This window comes from Urtica dioica, chromosome 12 (genome assembly GCF_054948205.1).
Source record: "Urtica dioica subsp. dioica isolate 48M chromosome 12, U.dioica_male_clone48M_v1_H2, whole genome shotgun sequence".
Lineage (NCBI taxonomy): Eukaryota > Viridiplantae > Streptophyta > Magnoliopsida > Rosales > Urticaceae > Urtica > Urtica dioica.
Window position 1 is genome coordinate 6,927,394 of NC_142767.1, and position 19,228 is coordinate 6,946,621.

Sequence of the window (19,228 nt, forward strand, 5' to 3'; positions counted from 1 at the left end):
TTAAATCCGAAGATTGGACTTGCTCTTGGTGCACTCGGCGGCACGAGGATTGGACTCGATCTTCAAGCACTTCTTGTAGAGCTCCCTAGACGGCAGCTCCTCCTCACCGCGGATCTCTCTGACAGTGACATTCATCATGCGGTGGAGCTCCTCCTTGGCGGTGGCCAGGTCGCGCTGGAGTCCCATGCGGTCGTCGATGACCCTTCGATTGTCTCCGACCAGCCTCCAAATCTCGGCATGTTGGATCTCCAGCTCTTCCTCGAGCAGAACCAAGTGGGGAATCGGCCTGGGATGAGGTGGCGGTAGGCCTCGGGCGTAAGGCTTGTCGAGCGAGTACCCTCGCCGATGATTCATCGGTTCGCGGTGGTTACGGCTTCCCGCTGCCATTTTTTTTCTTCTCTAATTATCCTGAAAATCCATAAAGACGCACATCAACAAAGATGATTTGCTTAGACTCATAAGAAATTTGATAGGGCTCGTCGTCAAATTCCAACTTTTGCTCGAATGATTCCTGATGAGATCAAATTTAATTGATGAACTTAGAGCATCTTTAATGGTAAGCTACTACCATATTAGCTTCAATTGCCACATAAGCAATTTAAGCTACAACAATATTCTTCTCCATTGCTAAGCCAATTACTCTCCTAGCTAAGCCATCCGAATGGGTAACTTCTTTTAAAAATAAATAAATAAATAAAATAAATGCTAAAAATAACAAATCATGGTTGTTGCTCAAACTCACTTCCAAAACCAGAGAGTGACATACACTCACATGAAGAAATTGGAGTGTGAGACACACTTGCTACATTTCACATTTGTTTAAAAAAGAGTGGGACCCATTTGTTTTGCTAAAGCTATTGGCTCCATAGAGCAACTTTGCTTTACTAAGCAAATGAAAAAAAAATGCAATAATGGTAAGCAACTAGCTTTAATTTTTCTAAAATTGCTAGCAAGTCCTTTATTTGCACCGCTAAAGTTGCTCTAAGACCAGTTATATTCCCTAATCCATGATTCTGTATGACCAATTGGAATAAGATTTTTCACTATTTTTTAGGGCGAAAGTCACCGAAAATTAATTGCAAGGATTAATTACTGTTGAATTTTCACATTTAATTTTTAATTTATACTTTTAAACAATAATAAAAAAATAAAACAAAAGAATGAATAGGAAGAGTACCATTTTATCCTTTCTTGTTTAATACCATCATGTAGATTTGACGGAAGGAGTACAGTTTCATTAATGCATGATTATAAGGGTGCGGATGCTATTTTTCAAAACTTGAAGGACAAGCCGTTACAAGTTTCAAAGTTGGGGGAACATAATGTAATTTATCCTTAAATAAACTTTACATATTAAAATTTATTTTTTACATGTAAAATCAATATTTTATTTATTTATTTTTATAGAGGATCATGTTGGGCATGAATTAGTCCGCACCTTCTAAAAAAATATGTCATGCGTTGCATGGGCAATCCGATTATTTTCTTTTATTTTCACGAGAAACTTATTTCTCGTAGTTTTGTTATAAATTTAAGGGACAATTAAATCAGTAGCCCATTAGCTCATTCTCCTATTAAAAAATAGCTCAAGTTTCATATTATTAAGAAAATAACCAACTATGCCAAAGTAAGTTAATTATATTAGCTATTCAGTGAATTTAATTAATTTAATTAACTTCGGCGTGATTGAGTATTTATGTGATAAAATGAAACTTGAGTTAGATCTTTAAAATGAGGTAGATGATTGACTAGTTACAACAAATACTTGTAAATTTAATCTCTCGATACTTACTTAAATATTTGTATTCCATAGATACTTATTTTTACAGTTTTTAGTTGTTTAGAGTTTTATTTATTTATTTATTTATTTTTTTAAATGTTAATCGTTTCATTTAGCTTTGTTTTTCTGTCTATGATTTCATTGATAGGAAAAATTATCTATTTTTTTTAAGAAATGTATTTATGGAAATTTAAAAAATATTAAACAGTCTTAAACTTCCACTTTGAAACGAGATAATTGTCGTAACTCTCTCTTTATCCATTCATTTTTGTTTCCTAGATCCCAATTACTAACCTCAATAAATAAACCTAAAAAATATAAAGGGATTTCATGTCTAAATGTGAATTTGAGCCTCAAATATACGAGAAAACAAAAATGATAAATAATCGGTTCAACTTTTAACTAATGATGTCAGAATTAAAAATTATGAACTCCGAAATGAATACATTCTTATAAACACAAACCAATATTGTAAATCCCAAAGTTACATACATCCTTGCTTTCTACAACAAGCTTTACATCATTTTTAACAGATACAAAATGAAAATTGAAAAAACAAAAAACAAATGTACATAACAATGCATAAACCTGCTTAAAAAATAATGCATGAATGCCAAACACAGAACGTAGAGACTCTCATTGCAACTGAAAGTGATAAAAAACAAAAACCAAATTTGTAAAATCAGAAGAATCGACCTTTTAGAACACTAATGAGGATTTAGGCCGAGATCTTTCCTGGTCTTTCCCACGAACAAGTCCCCGGACTTGATCTTCCCGGGAACGCAACCACTGATCGTCAGATACGGAAACTGTGCCACGCCCTCTTTCCTCCCAAGAGAAACAATCGCGATCTCGAAACTGGTCTTGTATTTAGTCAACTTGTTCTCCTCTCCTCCGCTCACTAAGAGCTTCAAGTTCTTCCCCACCACTTGCGCGTGCTTCTGTGCCAAATACCCTTGTTTCATCTCCTAATGAATTCATCGCAATTGGTCAGACAAAAAACCAGTGTCTCAAATAAACATAGTAAGAAGAGATTATCTAGTAAGAAGAAACGGACTATTTGGTATATTACTCGACAGAAACAAAAAATATAAATCAGCAAACTTTGAAGTGGAAAACTAATTAGCCGAATGTTTTAAAGCACAAAACGACTTTAGTGTGATAATAAAAAAAGGATATAGAACGGACTAACCTTAACATCAGTAATATCTCCAACGGCAAAGACATTTTTCCAGCCCTTGACCCTCAGATAATCGTCGACCATTAACCTTTGACGCTCATCCAAGCCATCCTTCAGAAAAGTCTCCTGAAGCCAAGACGACCCCAACGGCTTGCCAATGCACAAGAAGTGGCAATCTGCTTTTACGGTTTCGCCTTTGGAAGTCTTGTAAACCCCGTCGGACACCCCGTCCAAATCGACTGACTGCTCCAAAACCACTTCGACCCTTTTCGACACCAACCAATCCAACGCCTTCTTCGAAGCCTTGGGCCCCACAAAGTCCAGGAGCCTCGAGCCGCGGTGCACCAGTGTCACCTTCTTCTCGGGAAAGTCGACCGCTATCTCCCCGGCTAGCTCGACCCCCGTGGGACCTCCTCCCACGATCAGAATTGAACCAGCGGACTTGATCTTCTCACACTCTGTCCAACGAAAAAAAAAACTGTCGAAATGTTACTTTTGCTCAAACCCGACTCAACAAAAGTGGATACAATACTATTTTGTGTCTCGGGTTCCATCTCAAAACCAATTGAAAATGAGGGAGTTACACACGACCTTGTAAAACTTTAAAAGTCCCTTATTTTTGGGCTCCCTCATTTAAGCTAGGTGGGCTCACGAGGTTCCGCTCAAAACCAGTTGACAATAACACGTACGACTCGTGACTTTTATAAACTTTGGCAAGTAATATCGAGTGAGTAACTGACCAGCCTGGTATTGGGCGAGCCTCTCGGCTCTGGTCTCGGGAAACAAGTCCTTGTGGCCGGTGGCGATGACGAGGTAATCGTACACGAAGGAACGGCCGTCGGCGGTGAAGACTTCTCCGGCTGTGAGATTTGTGGCGGTGGAAGCGACGATCTCCACGTTGGTGAGGTAGTCCGAGTGCTTGATCACCATTCTCTCCGCAAATGCCGGCTCAACCATCGCCCTCAGGCTCCCCCACGTTATCTCGAAATACTCCTTCCTGATAATATCCATTTTTGTTCATTTCCGAGGTCAAAATTTGATGATGATTGGGATTGCACAAAAGCATTATGAATATTGTTACTCCTATGTGCACTATGCAATTATTTCATATACAGCATGAAGAAGGCTCACTATTTAATGGCGGATAACCCTAAATTGTTCCTAAAAACAAAAAGGCATCGAAAAAAAACCAAAACATCGAAAAGCGATTAAAGAATAGAACTCACTGATCAATGAGTACGACATGGGCGGAGAACTGAATGGAACGAGCAAGGAACGAACCAGCCACGCCTCCTCCGACAATCACAACTCTCTTCTTATCTTCGCTTGTCATGTTCACCTAAAATCCCCAAATTAAAGCGAACCGTTTCTGTATTGGAATCAAATAATGCAAAGTGCTATGGATCGAGGACACAATAAATAAACACGATGGAAGAAGGTTCTGGATGATAAGGATTTTCAGTTTTCCTTGGAGGGAAAGTAAATTAGTATTCTTTGATACTGAAAGTTTCGATTTTTGACTTTGATAAGGATTTTGGTATCGCGATATTGGCGCTTTGTATATGTAACTTTGTCTTCTTCTTGTTAGCGTCAAATTAACATTTGAGTTGTTATTTACTTATTTTGACCGTTTTTTTAACTTTTTAGTCATATAGTAAAGATTTTTTTTTTCTTTCATTTTTTTTCTTTGTCGTTAAGTGATGTAGTTGTTTTTGTTCTTTTTACTTATTTATTTAATTATTTTTTAACTTGGCTGATCGTGTTTCGCACTCTTTCGCTTTCGTTTGTTTGTTTGAATGACGACAGCGATTACGATTTGCTTATGTTCCTGACAGTTTCCTCTCTTTTTGAACCATAACAGTAGCAAACTTCATTAATAAGACTTGGTGGAGGTGGAACCAACCCCGCTCATGACACCGGAGAGTCAAAGTTGAGCGCCATCTTTGCCAAACCATGGGCCGGAATATTATAATCACAAGTGCGCGTAATGAAAGAGAAGAAATACATGTAACACAAATAAAATCTCTGAAATAAGTGTTAGCAATCTTAATAAAATATTGATAGGAAAATTACAAGACACATGCAAGGAAATTAAAAAGAAAATAAACCGGAATAGCAACAGAAAACAAGGAAAGGTCGAGGCCCGTTTGACGGTTTCCTTGAAGCTTTTATCGCCCTCCCACGGGTGCTGGATTTCGTGAGCGAAAGCCTCCCAGGATACAACGACTTCAAGACGAGCAATGCACCACAAAACTCGGCTTCGGCGAACTAGAACCAGAGTGTCAGAAGCTAACACCAGACTACAAAACAAAACAATTTCAAAGAGAGGGAGAGAGCAGTGTTCTCGGATCTGTTCGAATGAGAACCCAAGCCTTGCTTTTATAGCCATAATCCTGAGCGAATTTGAACAAGAAAACGCCCAGAGTAATAGCACTTGAAGGCAGGCACTTAATGCTCCAGAATTAAACCACACATGAATGCACGTCAGTTAAGAACGTGAGCAGCCTTGGAAGCTCGCTCAAAAACGTCTCCATTAAGTCTCCTTTATTCTCCAGAATAAATCCACGTAATGCATTTATCCCATGCAGAATAAATTAATTCCCAACATAACACAAAAGTTATGTTATGGAATTAAAAGAAATCATAAGTGAACTTTGCAATAAAAAGTTAAGGGTAAGCCCAAAGAGCCCAAGGCCCAAGCCCGAGACCGAGACCGAGACATTCCCGAAACCCGGGCCCGGGTCCGGGCCGGGCCGGGCCCGGCCCGGCCTGGCCCGGCTCGGCTCGGCGGCGGCGCGCGTGTGTGTGTGTGTGCGCGTGAGGGGTTAAGAGATAACCCACACACACTCTCCTCTCTTGCACTTGCTTGACCACTAAAGAGAGAGGATGGTATATAAACACTACCACAACACACTTACCCAACCCATGTGGGACTTTTGCAATTCACTTTATTTCCACATGACTAATGTGTTCTTTAAGCATACTTTGAGCATCAATTTCTCATTCATTATAGTAATGATTTTGGCAAATAAATAATCAATCTTATACCCAACGTAACGAGGAATAAGAATACGCAAGAATTAACAAATTCCGATGAGTGGACCCCACTCAAATATTAGCCACAAATCATCCATTTACTTGTAAATAAAGCTTATTATTTACAATTCTTCCAACAATCCCCCACATGAATGAAATTGTGAGACGACAATTATAAAGACACGACACGACTCAAAGTGGTGATAGATTCTACGGTTAATACCAGTATAGGATAGGTAGGTAGAGCCTTTGAACCTTCCCTCGGAAAGATATGTCATCTTTACTAACTACTCAGTAGACACGATGTCCTTGAACTGTTAGTCGTTTTGTATAAACGATAAACGTATCCCCCACTGATATTTTCCTGACACAGGTTCAGTTCTCATGGTTATGTTCATTTTGGCCCTGAACATTCGCCTGGTTCTGCAAGAGTTTCTAAAGAACTAAGCCCAATTAATTCTCCTTTGAAGCGGCCCCACTTCTCTCTCACATAGGTGATTCAGTTATTAAGAGTAATCCCGCATTACTCATTCGGAATCTCAACAATCCAATTTCACAGAATCATTAAAAGCTCCAAGCTTAGCCTCGTACGGGAGTCACTATTTTAATAGGAATAGGATCAGGGGTTACCCCCACAGTGACCTCACTTAGCCTTTGACAATTAGGTTGTCCCTTTGAACCAAGATCTTGGGATCTCCAGTCATCATGGTTGGGTTTCCTTTGCCTTGGCTTTATTTGCCATGGGCTTCAGTCCCATTCCTTTAGATGTCTTCTCTACTTGGTCCCTATTTAACCCTTTGGTTAGCGGATCCGCAATGTTCTCTTTGGACCTAACATAGTCAATACTTATGACTCCAGATGAGAGAAGTTGTCTAACGGTATTATGTCGTCGACGGATATGTCTAGACTTACCATTATACATCACACTATGTGCTCTACCAATAGCAGATTGGTTATCACAATATACACATATTGCAGGCACGGGTCTAGTCCAATCAGGAATGTCTTCTACGAAATTCCTAAGCCATTCAGCTTCTTCGCCACATTTATCCAACGCAACAAACTCAGATTCCATTGTGGATCTAGTGATCACAGTTTGTTTGGAGGATTTCCAAGATATAGCCGCACCTCCCAGAGTGAATACATATCCACTAGTGGCTTTAGAATCTTGAATATCAGATATCCAACTCGCATCAGTGTAACCTTCAATGACCTCAGGATATCTTGTATAGTGTAGACCGTAATCACGAGTGAATCGTAAATACCTCAGCACTCTCACGATTGCTTTCCAGTGTTCAGCACTTGGATTACTCGTATATCGAGCTAGTCTACTAACAGTGTAGGCCAAATCAGGTCTCGTACAACTCATCAAGTACATGAGACTGCCTATCACTCTCGCATATTCAATTTGGGAGATGCATTCACCTTTATTCTTAGACAAGTGTTGACTAATGTCTATAGGAGTTCTAGAGACTCCAGAATCGCTCTTTCCAAACTTGTCTAGAATTTTATCAACATAGTGTGATTGATCTAGGACAATTCCATTGGTCGTACGCGTAATCTTGATACCTAAAATTACATCAGCATGTCCTAAATCTTTCATATCGAATCTTGAGTTCAAGATATCTTTCGTGGACTGAACCATGCGATTATTGCTACCCACAATTAGCATGTCATCAACATATAAACATAAAATCACATAACCATTATCAGTGACTTTAATATACACACATTTATCACACTCGTTGATTTTGAATCCATTTGACATCATCACAGTGTCAAATTTCTCATGCCATTGCTTTGGGGCTTGTTTAAGGCCATAAAGCGACTTGACCAATTTACACACTTTCCTTTCTTGGTTGAGTCATATAAATCTCTTCTTCGAGATCTCCATTAAGGAAAGCAGTTTTTACATCCATTTGATGAATTTCTAAATTTCGTAATGCAGCAAATGCAATTATCAATCTTATGGATGTTATTCTCGTCACGGGAGAATATGTATCAAAGTAGTCCAACCCTTCTTGTTGTCTATACCCTTTGATTACAAGTCTTGCTTTGTACTTATCAATAGTACCATCGACTTTCATCTTCCTCGTGAAGATCCACTTAGAACCAAGTGTTTTACTTCCAGGAGGAAGGTCAACCAACTCCCAAGTATGGTTTTGCAAGATAGAGTCTATCTCACTTCTTATGGCATCTTTCCATAAATGACCCTCAACAGAGTTTACAGCCTCCTTGTAGGTTTGAGGTGGAGCCTCTAGCATATACGTCAGAAAATCAGAACCAAATGATTTTTCCACCCTTGCTCGTTTGCTTCGTCTAGGTCCTTCGGACTCTATCTCGTCCCCAGACTCGTCATTATTTTCTTGAGTTATTTCCTCAATATCGTCAAGAAATTGGTTTGATGAACTGGGTACATCTTCCTTAGACTTATAAGGAAACACGTGTTCAAAGAACGAAGCAGTTTTAGATTCCATAATTGAATCTTTGTGTATATCGGGGTTTTTCGAGTCATACACAATGAATCTATATGCGTTACTATGTTGTGCATATCCAATGAAGACACAATCTACAGTTTTTGGTCCTATCTTCATTTTCTTTGGAGGAGGCGCCATCACTTTGGCTAAGCACCCCCACATTCGCAAATATTTATAGGAAGGTCTTTTTCCTTTAAATAACTCAGACGGAGACTTATCCTCCTTCTTTCGGGGTATCCTGTTCAAAAGGAAATTTGCAGACAAAATTGCTTCCCCCCACATTTCTTGGGGTAACCCAGAACTCAACAACATCGCGTTCATCATCTCTTTGAGTGTGCGATTCTTTCGTTCGGCAACTCCGTTTGATTGAGGAGAATAAGGCGGAGTGACTTCGTGAATAATACCATGTTGTGCACAAAACGCCCCAAAAGGCTCAATATATTCTCCTCCTCGGTCACTTCGGACCTTTTTAATTTTCTTATTAAGTTGATTCTCAACTTCTAATTTGAACATGGTAAATTTCTCAATTGCCTCATCTTTGCTCTTAAGCAAGTAAACGTAACAATATTTTGTACAATCGTCAATAAAAGTCACAAAATATTTATTACCCCCTCTTGTTGGCATGAACTTTAAATCACACAAATCGGTATGGATTAAGTCAAGAGGTTCGCTATTTCTTTCAACATTATGGAAAGATGTTCTCGTTAATTTTGCTTCAACACAAATTTCACATTTATGTTTTGAGTCAATATTAAACTTTGGAATGCAATCCAAGTTAATTAATTTTCTTAACGTGTCATAATTCACATGACCTAGTCTACCATGCCATAAATTAAATGACTCAATCATATAAGCGGAAGAATTCTTCTTATTATTCTCATTGGCCTTGATGGCAATTACATTCATCTTGAACATCCCATTCTTAATATAGCCTTTGCCCACATACATCCCATTCTTAGATAGTACAACTTTTTGAGACTCTAAAACCATTCTAAACCCATGGTTACACAGCACAGTTCCAGAGATGAGATTCTTCCTTATATCGGGCACATAGAGCACGTTCGTGAGCTTTAACTCCTTCCCAGATGTCATCTTCAGAAGGACGTCGCCTTTTCCCTTGACGTCAGAGGTGGCAGAGTTGCCCATGAACAACTTCTCTCCATCTTCCATCGGCTCGAAGGTGGAGAAGGAGTTTCTATCAGAGCATATGTGGCGGGTTGCTCCAGAATCCAGCCACCATTCCTTGGGGTTCGAGTCCACCATGTTCACCTCGGAGACCACAGCGACGAGGAGTTCATCATCGCCCTCCACGACATTGGCCTCCTTCTTCTTCTTTGGCTTCCTACAATCGGTAGCACGGTGACCTTCTTTGTTACAGTTGAAGCATTTCCCAACGAATTTTTGTTGATGCTTCTTCTTCTTGAACGTCCCTCCTTTTGGCCCAAGCTTGTGGGCGGGTTTCTTTCCCCTCGAGCTCTCGCCATGTTCAATGACGTTGGCCTTCTTGGAGTGGATCTTGAACCTCTTGTCGGAGCCACGGTTGTCTTCTTCAATTCGGAGTCGGACAACCAAGTCTTCAAAACTCATCTCCTTTCGCTTGTGCTTGAGATAGTTTTTGAAGTCCTTCCACCCCGCGGGTAGTTTCTCGATGGCAGAGGCAACTTGGAATGACTCGCTAATGGTCATTCCCTCAGCATGAATCTCGTGGATGATAAGTTGCAGCTCTTGGACTTGACTCACCACGGTCTTTGAATCCACCATTTGAAAATCGAGGAAGCGGCCCACGATATACTTCTTAGAGCCCGCGTCTTCGGTTTTGTATTTCCGATCCAGTGATTCCCAAAGCTCTTTGGACGAGCGTTTGGAGCTATACACATTGTACAGCGAGTCGTTGAGACTATTCATCACGGAATTCCGACACAAGTAGTCGGAATCCTTCCATGCGCTAAACGCCATTAGCACATCACGATCGGTTTCGTCCTCGCGAGGAGTCGGTGGATCTTCGGTCAGGAACCGTGCAAGACCGAGCGTTGTCAAGTAGAACAACATCTTTTGTTGCCAAAGTTTGAAGTTCAACCCCGAGAACTTCTCGGGCTTCTCGGCCGGAATGACGGCGGGCACGCGTGCCACAGAACCGCTTGGACCGTTCATGGCCATCGAAGCCATTGGTTGGACAAGACCCGCAGGTCCGTTCCCGGCCGTAGCCGCCATCGAGTCTTGACCCAAGGTCACAGGAATTTGACCAAACATCATGGTCGTCGGGGTGTTCACCACGGAGGGATTCTCGGCGAGGCTCCCGTCACCAGTCACATTCGTCGTGTCGTTAACGTTAGTCATCTTTTCTACAAGAGAAACCAACGGAAATTAGTAACAAATAAACCAAAACCGGGAAAAACAAATATTCTGGAAAACTTTTCTTCCTCGCAGGCTGTCTTAAAAAAAAATAAAAGCTTCAAGATTGTTAGCAATCTTAATAAAATATTGATAGGAAAATTACAAGACACATGCAAGGAAATTAAAAAGAAAATAAACCGGAATAGCAACAGAAAACAAGGAAAGGTCGAGGCCCGTTTGACGGTTTCCTTGAAGCTTTTATCGCCCTCCCACGGGTGCTGGATTTCGTGAGCGAAAGCCTCCCAGGATACAACGACTTCAAGACGAGCAATGCACCACAAAACTCGGCTTCGGCGAACTAGAACCAGAGTGTCAGAAGCTAACACCAGACTACAAAACAAAACAATTTCAAAGAGAGGGAGAGAGCAGTGTTCTCGGATCTGTTCGAATGAGAACCCAAGCCTTGCTTTTATAGCCATAATCCTGAGCGAATTTGAACAAGAAAACGCCCAGAGTAATAGCACTTGAAGGCAGGCACTTAATGCTCCAGAATTAAACCACACATGAATGCACGTCAGTTAAGAACGTGAGCAGCCTTGGAAGCTCGCTCAAAAACGTCTCCATTAAGTCTCCTTTATTCTCCAGAATAAATCCACGTAATGCATTTATCCCATGCAGAATAAATTAATTCCCAACATAACACAAAAGTTATGTTATGGAATTAAAAGAAATCATAAGTGAACTTTGCAATAAAAAGTTAAGGGTAAGCCCAAAGAGCCCAAGGCCCAAGCCCGAGACCGAGACCGAGACATTCCCGAAACCCGGGCCCGGGTCCGGGCCGGGCCGGGCCCGGCCCGGCCTGGCCCGGCTCGGCTCGGCGGCGGCGCGCGTGTGTGTGTGTGTGCGCGTGAGGGGTTAAGAGATAACCCACACACACTCTCCTCTCTTGCACTTGCTTGACCACTAAAGAGAGAGGATGGTATATAAACACTACCACAACACACTTACCCAACCCATGTGGGACTTTTGCAATTCACTTTATTTCCACATGACTAATGTGTTCTTTAAGCATACTTTGAGCATCAATTTCTCATTCATTATAGTAATGATTTTGGCAAATAAATAATCAATCTTATACCCAACGTAACGAGGAATAAGAATACGCAAGAATTAACAAATTCCGATGAGTGGACCCCACTCAAATATTAGCCACAAATCATCCATTTACTTGTAAATAAAGCTTATTATTTACAATTCTTCCAACAATAAGTGTATCAATGTCTGCCAACGGGACTTTCCGATTGTTGAGAAGAGAGATTACCTAGAGACAATCAGATTGAATGTCCCGCCTCCATCGCGTGTCCCAGTCCCACCAATATGGCTCTGGCCTCGGCAATGAACGCGCTGAACTTCCTCTTTGACGGGTCGATCATAGATAAGAGTACCCGTCGCAGTTGCGAACTAGAGCCTCCGCACCGATCTGTTAAAAGTGTGGAGCCTAATCGGCGCCAAGGTCACGAAACTGACGACTAAAGACCTTACGACGATGATTTGCGGATCGATCTGTCTGTTAGTTGGGGGTATTTTGGGAATTTTAGGCATGTTTGTTAGCTCTAGTATCTTCCATATAAATACTCTATGCGCCGATGTTCTGTGTGTGTGCTTTATTTTGTTTTTCGCGAATTTCGTTTTTTTATTTTAGGTGTTTTGAATCCTACCACGGTCTTCCCACGTCGAACCCTAAAAGTATGAATGAATGCGTCAATACTACTTAGGGCAGAGTCTTTGACTTTTATAGTAGTCAGCACCTCTGAAAGTCAAATTAGGGTTTCTTACCCATTTAGTGGATAAAATATATGTAAAAGGTCTTCTGCGAATCATTCTGGCGAAACATGAAACTTGCCAGAAATGCATTTTTGCACATAGTGGACAAGATGTCTCCACATATCCTAGATAATGTTGCAAGACATCTTGCCAAACAAACATGCACTAAAAAATAAGTCAATAATACACGTAACAACAAACTCTCCATTTGGCTATTTTTAGGCAAGCTCCTCCAAAGTAGTACTCATTAGATAAAGTCTCACTAAAAAAAATAAATTGACATTACAAACAAGAGACTAGTAATTAAAAAGTCAAAATAAATGTAAAATTAACTCATCTCCCCCTGATTGCCTTAAAAACATACCAAATGCAAAGATAGATCAAAACAGAGGGAGGCAAAAACTGATAAACACATAAGAGTACTGAAGCAAGCAGTGTTGTCAATGGTGTCCACAAGAAGAGTAGTAGTGTCTATTTATGTACATTTGATGTAATATAGTCTCACGAAGACTCTTGCTTGTAAATGCTAAATCATTAATAAAAGTTGAAACGTCCATTCATTATTCCTTGTCTGTTTGAAGCTTTATGATAATCTACAGTCTATAGTCCTTAAACAAACCTAACAACACATGAAGAGACAAATGTAGATTTACATGAACAAACTCTTCATGGTTTGCTTAAAACAATATATTCGCAATCTAAGGATCAAATGACTATTGATCTCAGTACGATTGTTAGGAGAATCTATGATGTCTAGTTATGGGACATTGAGAGTTAGAGACTCTATAGTTCTACTAGGTATCTTCCGAATGTACTGAATTGACCAGTGCACTTCTAGAGACAAGATAAAAACAAATCATTTAACATCTTATGTCTCGAAGTCACTACGTATGAATTGCACCATGCTTACCTCAATCCTAAAATGAGACATGTCATTTCATAGCTTACGTATTCTCATTTGAGAAAGTCAGAGTTCGGATTCACTATGTGATTCTGAACAGGACCTATTGGTGAAGTACTAATTTATGAAGATGTCATGAGTAACTTTGTGAAGATCTCATAGATATGGAATTCATGTACAAGATTGCTGAAATGCAATGTATATCACCTCATGCTTTGTTCCTTGGAATGTGAATAAATGAACTGGCCAGTGTCCAAATTGAGTCATGACTCTTTTGGATGAATCAATGTGACTTGTTAGCTCCTCGTCAATACATTGTTTCTAACTTATTCACAAGCGACAAATGAGTTAAGGAAATAACATCTAGAATGGTAAAATGGTAATTTTGTAAATCCCGACTAGTTGATGATATTCATGATGGGTAAACATAGATAATATTCAGTGGATCCACTCATCACAATTTAGTTGAATTCTTGAGTAGAAAATAAATTCATTTGAACCGAGAGATTCTCAGTGTCAACTCTTTAGTGGAGTCAGTTGGCATTAAGCTAAACTTGGAAAAGGTTTGTGAACTTTTGAGTCCAAGTATGTTAGCTCAAGCTTTGTTCATTTGGATCCATGAGGCCACTATCACAAATCATATCGAGTAGGAATAGTTAAACTATAAGCTAGACAAGTTTTACGAAAATTGTCTAAAAGGTAATTTTGTCTTTTTGGACAACGGATGAAATGAATGTCAATAAATTTTTTGACATTGTCATATGATGACAAATATCACTCGGCCAAACTTAAAGAATTTGGGCGTTGAGGATTAATTTCATTTTTATAGAATTTTAATTGAAAATTCTTAATGGGTCTTTCTTATGTTGTCATGAACAAATGAAGAAACATCTAGAAGCTCCTTCTAGATGCATTTGGCCGTCCAACCCAAAGGAGAAAAAGAGAGATGATTTTGTGCATTAATGTATCAAGATACTTGCCAAAAGAAAAAAGATGAAACAAATTTCCTCTGAGAGGAAATGAATATGGGCGGCATACATAAGTCAAGGAGAAACAAAAATAAAAGAGGAAACAAATCCAATGAGTCATGAAGACTCTCTTGGCCGTGTGACTCTAAGGGAAAATGGCAATATTTGCTCATGAATACGTGATATTCTATAGAAGAGGAAACTACCTTGTTGAAGGTAATTACTCTCCTATAAATAGAGCCCTCATTCCTATCATTGTATTCATTCCAAAGTTTTAGAGATTGAGAGCCTCTCTCTCTGAACTTGGCCGCCCCCTTCCCTAACTCTCTCTAATTTTCTTTCGTTTTGTTTTGGCACCTAGGTCCACATTTGACCTAAAGTTTTAGCTCTTCGACTCTTAGACTTGTTCTTGAGTCGTCGTGTTTAAAAGTGCCCACACACTAATTCCTTTCTTTCTCGAGTGATTCTTGTGATAGAAACTTTTGTGGTTGCTCGAGTTCCCGAGGAAAGAAGAAAGACGAGCTGCGTGGGGAGACGAACGTTTCAACCTTTCTAAGGCTTCTCAACGTTCAAGCTTCACAAATGTTAGTAAACAAATAATGCTCTTAATAGTTTTAATTCAAATGTACGTGCTCTTTGTCTAGGTTAGTAAAAACGTTTTACTTGTTTAAAATAAAATTTTTAAATTCCGCCGCTTGCTCGAAGCGTTAAATCTTTTCTTAACCCTAGATCAATTCCAACAAGCAGCAAAAGCACAATAAATCCGTAATAAATGAGTCTGAACACACATACCATAAACAGAAGATACATCCTTATAACAGTCTCAAACAAAGCATACCTATAGCAAATATCCGAAAGAAAAAACCCACACGACATCAAACATACTATCAAAATAGATTATAGACTAGGAGCAAATCAAATCTTCAAATAGAGAGATCCTAAAGTGCCAACATCATCATCATCTTCTTCATCTTCATTATCTTCTTCTTCTTGAGCTTCCTCTATGTGAGCATGAGGGGCATGTTGAGAAGTTGAGGCACCATCATTACGCCTAGAAGGAGTCATGACGTTGATCAACCTTTCGTAAACAGCTTTTGGACGAGTAGAGGTGTCGATAATCTCTTGAAGTGTAGAGACCTCATGGATTAGAGCTCTCAAAATGTCGCTTTGCACAGACTCAGACAGAGGAGCCACAACATAAGTATCAGTACCTAAGCCGAAAGATGTCGCAGTAGATGGCCTGACAATGTCATGTACACATTTCCCTTCAAGCAGCTTGTGACTGAATGTCAGCTTTCAAGGAACTACTCCCACAACGTCATAATCATGCAAAATATCCTTCTTTTGAGAAAGAAGAATCCCTATAGTCAATGAGGGAGACCCATCAGGAAGCTCAACAACATATGACTCAGCATGCTTCACCATATGATCAAAGATAAATTCTCCAAAGTCAAAAGAGGAGCGAGTACCTATCGGATACAAAAGATCGGCGAGAGCGGGAGTGACACCAGAGCCATGGGAAGAAAAGGCCCAATTAGCAATCCTATTCCTGTAGTGGGCTGAGTACTTGGCACTCAAAAAAGCAGAGAGAAGTAATGTCCTATGTATTGCATATGGCATAAGAAGAAATGTACATTTCTTGCTTTAGTCTGCTCTGAAGTTACTTTGGCTTCAGTACATAGAAACACTTAGTGGTTAGATTTTGGTGCTACTTTTAACATAAGTGTTTCGATGCATGGTTTTCTGAACTACCGAAGGCCAAGTGATGCTGAGAGGCGCATCTATGTTGGTGATGGCAAGTCGGAGATGTGAAAGCAATTGAACATTTTAGATTGTTATTAAGTACTTGTTATTATTTGGATTTAATAGATACTTTTGTTGTACCGTCATTTAGACGGAATTTGGTTTGTGTTTCATGTTTGGACAAATTAGGATATTGTTGTTCGTTCCAAGACAGTGTATTCAATTTATCTATTAATTCCAAAGTTATTGGAACCGGTTCACTTGTTATATATGACAATCGTTATATGATTGACACTGTTGCTTCTTACAATGAAACCTTGAATGTGGAATCACGTGGTACTAAACGCAAATTAAGCAATGAAAGTCCAAGTTCCTTATGGCACAAACGATTATGTCACATTTCTAGAAATAGAACTGAAAGGCTTGTTTATGAAGGAATCTTGGATCAAATTGATTTTTCTGACTTTGATGTATGTGTTGCATGTATAACAAAGGAAAAAAACAATAAAAGAAAATGAGTGTAATAAGGGCAACAGACGTCTTAGAGTTGATACATACAGACATTTGTATACCATTTCATACACTTTCAAAAGGTAACCAAGGCGAAGAAGCGAAAAAGCGTTCCTGAGGTTAAGCCGATTGAAGATATTCAAGAAGAAGAAGAGCATGAAGAAGATGTGGCAGACCATGTCACTAACACCTTTGAAGAAGAAGTTGAAGAAGAGAGAGTCCCTATTAAGAAGACGAAGAAGAAGATCCCCCGGTAAGAAGTTCCGGATGTTCCCATCACAGGTATCTCCTTCCACACCTTGAAGAACGCAGGGAGATGGAAGTACGTCATCCTCCGTAGCATTGCCCCGGAGCATGTGCTGTCGGATGAGGCCCTAGGGTGGACTGACATTCTCAATCTTCTCAAGGATGTTGGTCTTCTATCTTCTATCACTGCTGTGGCTCCCTATCATGCTCAGTTGGTGCGAGAGTTCATAGTGAACCTGCCAGACCAGGTCGATGATGCGACCTCCCCAAACTTTTAGAAGGTTGTGGTGAGGAACAAGTGCATGAGTTCTCTCCCAAGGTGATCCACGAGTACCTGGGGTCGGTTGCTCCTGCGTCTGAAGATCATATGCCTTCCATTGTAAAGGAACTGTCGGGTGGAAAAGATGAGAAAGGTTGGCCTGAGATTGGTTTATACCGAGCCTCTTTGCTTAGCTCCAAGTACTCGGTCTTGCACAAGATCGGAGAAAAAAACTGGCTTCCCTCTGCTCACTCCACAGGTGTCTCTCTTGCCCTTTCTCAATTCTTGTACATGATAGGAACTGGGAGGGTGCTGGATTTTGGGAAGTTCTTCTACTCCCAAGTCATCAAGCATGCAGGATTGGACGCCATCAAGCTTCCTATAGCCTATCCGGCTATGATTACTGGGATCATTCTTCGCCAACACCCCAACATTCTTTCTCCTGAAGAACTGAAGGCATGCAGCTTGAATCTGGGCAAAATTATATTCAGCTACAAGTTGTTCCAGAAGCACCATGTAGCTGACATTCAGAAGCCGCCTCAGTCCAGTCTTCCTCATGCGAAGTTCTTCTCTCCTGATGCACCAGTTGTGCCGTCCATGTCAGCAGACATCGGGAAGCTTGTTTCCCTCTCCATTCAGCATGAGATTCAACACTTAGAGTCCTTCATTGCCACGTCCTCGGAGCGCAAAAGGACCCTTGAGGAAGCTTTGGCAAAAATGTTCTCTACCGATCCTGCCTCGTCCTCTCACTGATCACCCTGGTTGCTAAAATGTGTTTCTTTTGCTTCCTTCTTCTCTCTTTTAAAACTATCTGGCATGTAATATCTATTCTCTCACTCTTAGTCTCCTTCCTCTTTGTCTTTGCTTGGCAAAAAATGGGAGTCATTTGCTACTCTGGTTTTCTGCTGTCTAACTGATACAATGCTCTATATATCTTAGCATGTTTGCGTTCTTTTGCCTTCATCTGTCAGTCACTGTGGCATGAGTGAATCTTGTAGCTCCGTTGTTGCATAATAGAGTTTTGCCTTCTCAAAGCCGAATGGGGAGATTGTAGTTACACTGAGTTGGCCGTTTTGGTTCAGGCAACTTTATTGTCCTTGATGTTGTTTCTAGCATTGCTCATAACATTTTTGTTGCTGTACGGCCAGGTTTTGACGTGGCCTTCCTGACAGCTTTTGTGTCTCTCCTCGACCTGCTTTGTGCCATCTGTCCTGGTGTCCGATTACAGGACATTCTCTTTTGTTGTCTCTTATAAAAGAGAATGTTTTACCCTAGGTAGGGAATCACACTTTACAGTCGAAAACCAATATTTGAGGTGTGTGTCTTTTTGGTTTATAGGGTTTTTGACTCTCGTCCGGCAAAGTCTTACCTAGTGTATTTTACAGTTGTTACTGATGTATTTGTCATGATAATGAAGTGAAACACTGGGAGAGTGTATGAGTGAAAAATGATGGGAGCTCAAACCTAGGGGGAGCTTAGGTTAACAACACCATAGAAATAGCTTGGAGTTAGGAGTAGTGGAATGTGACCATCCATTGTATTCCGACGTGTACTCAGCATATTGTCTAGTGAAGTTGTTCTTTTCACCGGGACTTATATCCCCCCAGAGTAGGCATTTGAAGCCGAACTAGGTTACCATTTCTTGGCGTTCTTTACTTGCTTTCATTATTTGTTGTTTGTTGTTTGTCTTGTTGTTCTTAACATCATCTAACAAGCAGGCTACACAGCAGATCTGGACTTTCAATTTATTATCTAATTTTTGCGTACTTTTTATTTTAAAAAAATGTAATGTTTTGTGATTTATTTTATCTCGGTTAGTGTTTAGGGTTTCATTTACAAAAAAAATAACTGTAGAATATAAAAAAATTATACTTCTTATAAAATTAAAACATATAATATTTTAAAACACTTTGCTTTTTTTTTTTTTTTTTTTTTTTTTTTTTTTTTTGCATTTTGAATGGTGGGAATTA

The 19,228-nt window shown here is 39.9% G+C and overlaps 2 protein-coding genes across 2 annotated transcripts; both read right to left on the bottom strand.

Moving 5' to 3' along the window:
- Positions 1 to 387, bottom strand: LOC149378840 (protein FLX-like 3). Its single transcript, XM_089603884.1, has one exon. The coding sequence runs from the start codon at positions 385 to 387 to the stop codon at positions 1 to 3; it is 387 nt and encodes a 128-aa protein (XP_089460010.1).
- A 1,817-nt stretch (positions 388 to 2,204) lies between these two features.
- LOC149378841 (uncharacterized) lies at positions 2,205 to 4,533 on the bottom strand. The gene is made up of 4 exons (XM_089602228.1): positions 4,187 to 4,533; positions 3,701 to 3,957; positions 2,973 to 3,418; positions 2,205 to 2,748 (listed from the first exon to the last, which is right to left on the bottom strand). The coding sequence occupies exons 1-4, from the start codon at positions 4,291 to 4,293 to the stop codon at positions 2,488 to 2,490; spliced, it is 1,071 nt and encodes a 356-aa protein (XP_089458354.1). The 5' UTR covers positions 4,294 to 4,533; the 3' UTR covers positions 2,205 to 2,487.
- Between the last annotated feature and the right edge of the window lie 14,695 nt (positions 4,534 to 19,228).

Bases quoted from the DNA above. Each gene is read 5' to 3' on its own strand.
- LOC149378841 (XM_089602228.1), bottom strand. From the start codon at position 4,293: ATGACAAGCGAAGATAAGAAGAGAGTTGTGATTGTCGGAGGAGGCGTG. The intron at 3,958-4,186 runs GTGAGTTCTATT...GGATATTATCAG, and splicing joins CATGTCGTACTCATTGATCA to GAAGGAGTATTTCGAGATAA. The intron at 2,749-2,972 runs GTTAGTCCGTTC...TGAATTCATTAG, and splicing joins GAGATATTACTGATGTTAAG to GAGATGAAACAAGGGTATTT.
- LOC149378840 (XM_089603884.1), bottom strand. From the start codon at position 387: ATGGCAGCGGGAAGCCGTAACCACCGCGAACCGATGAATCATCGGCGA.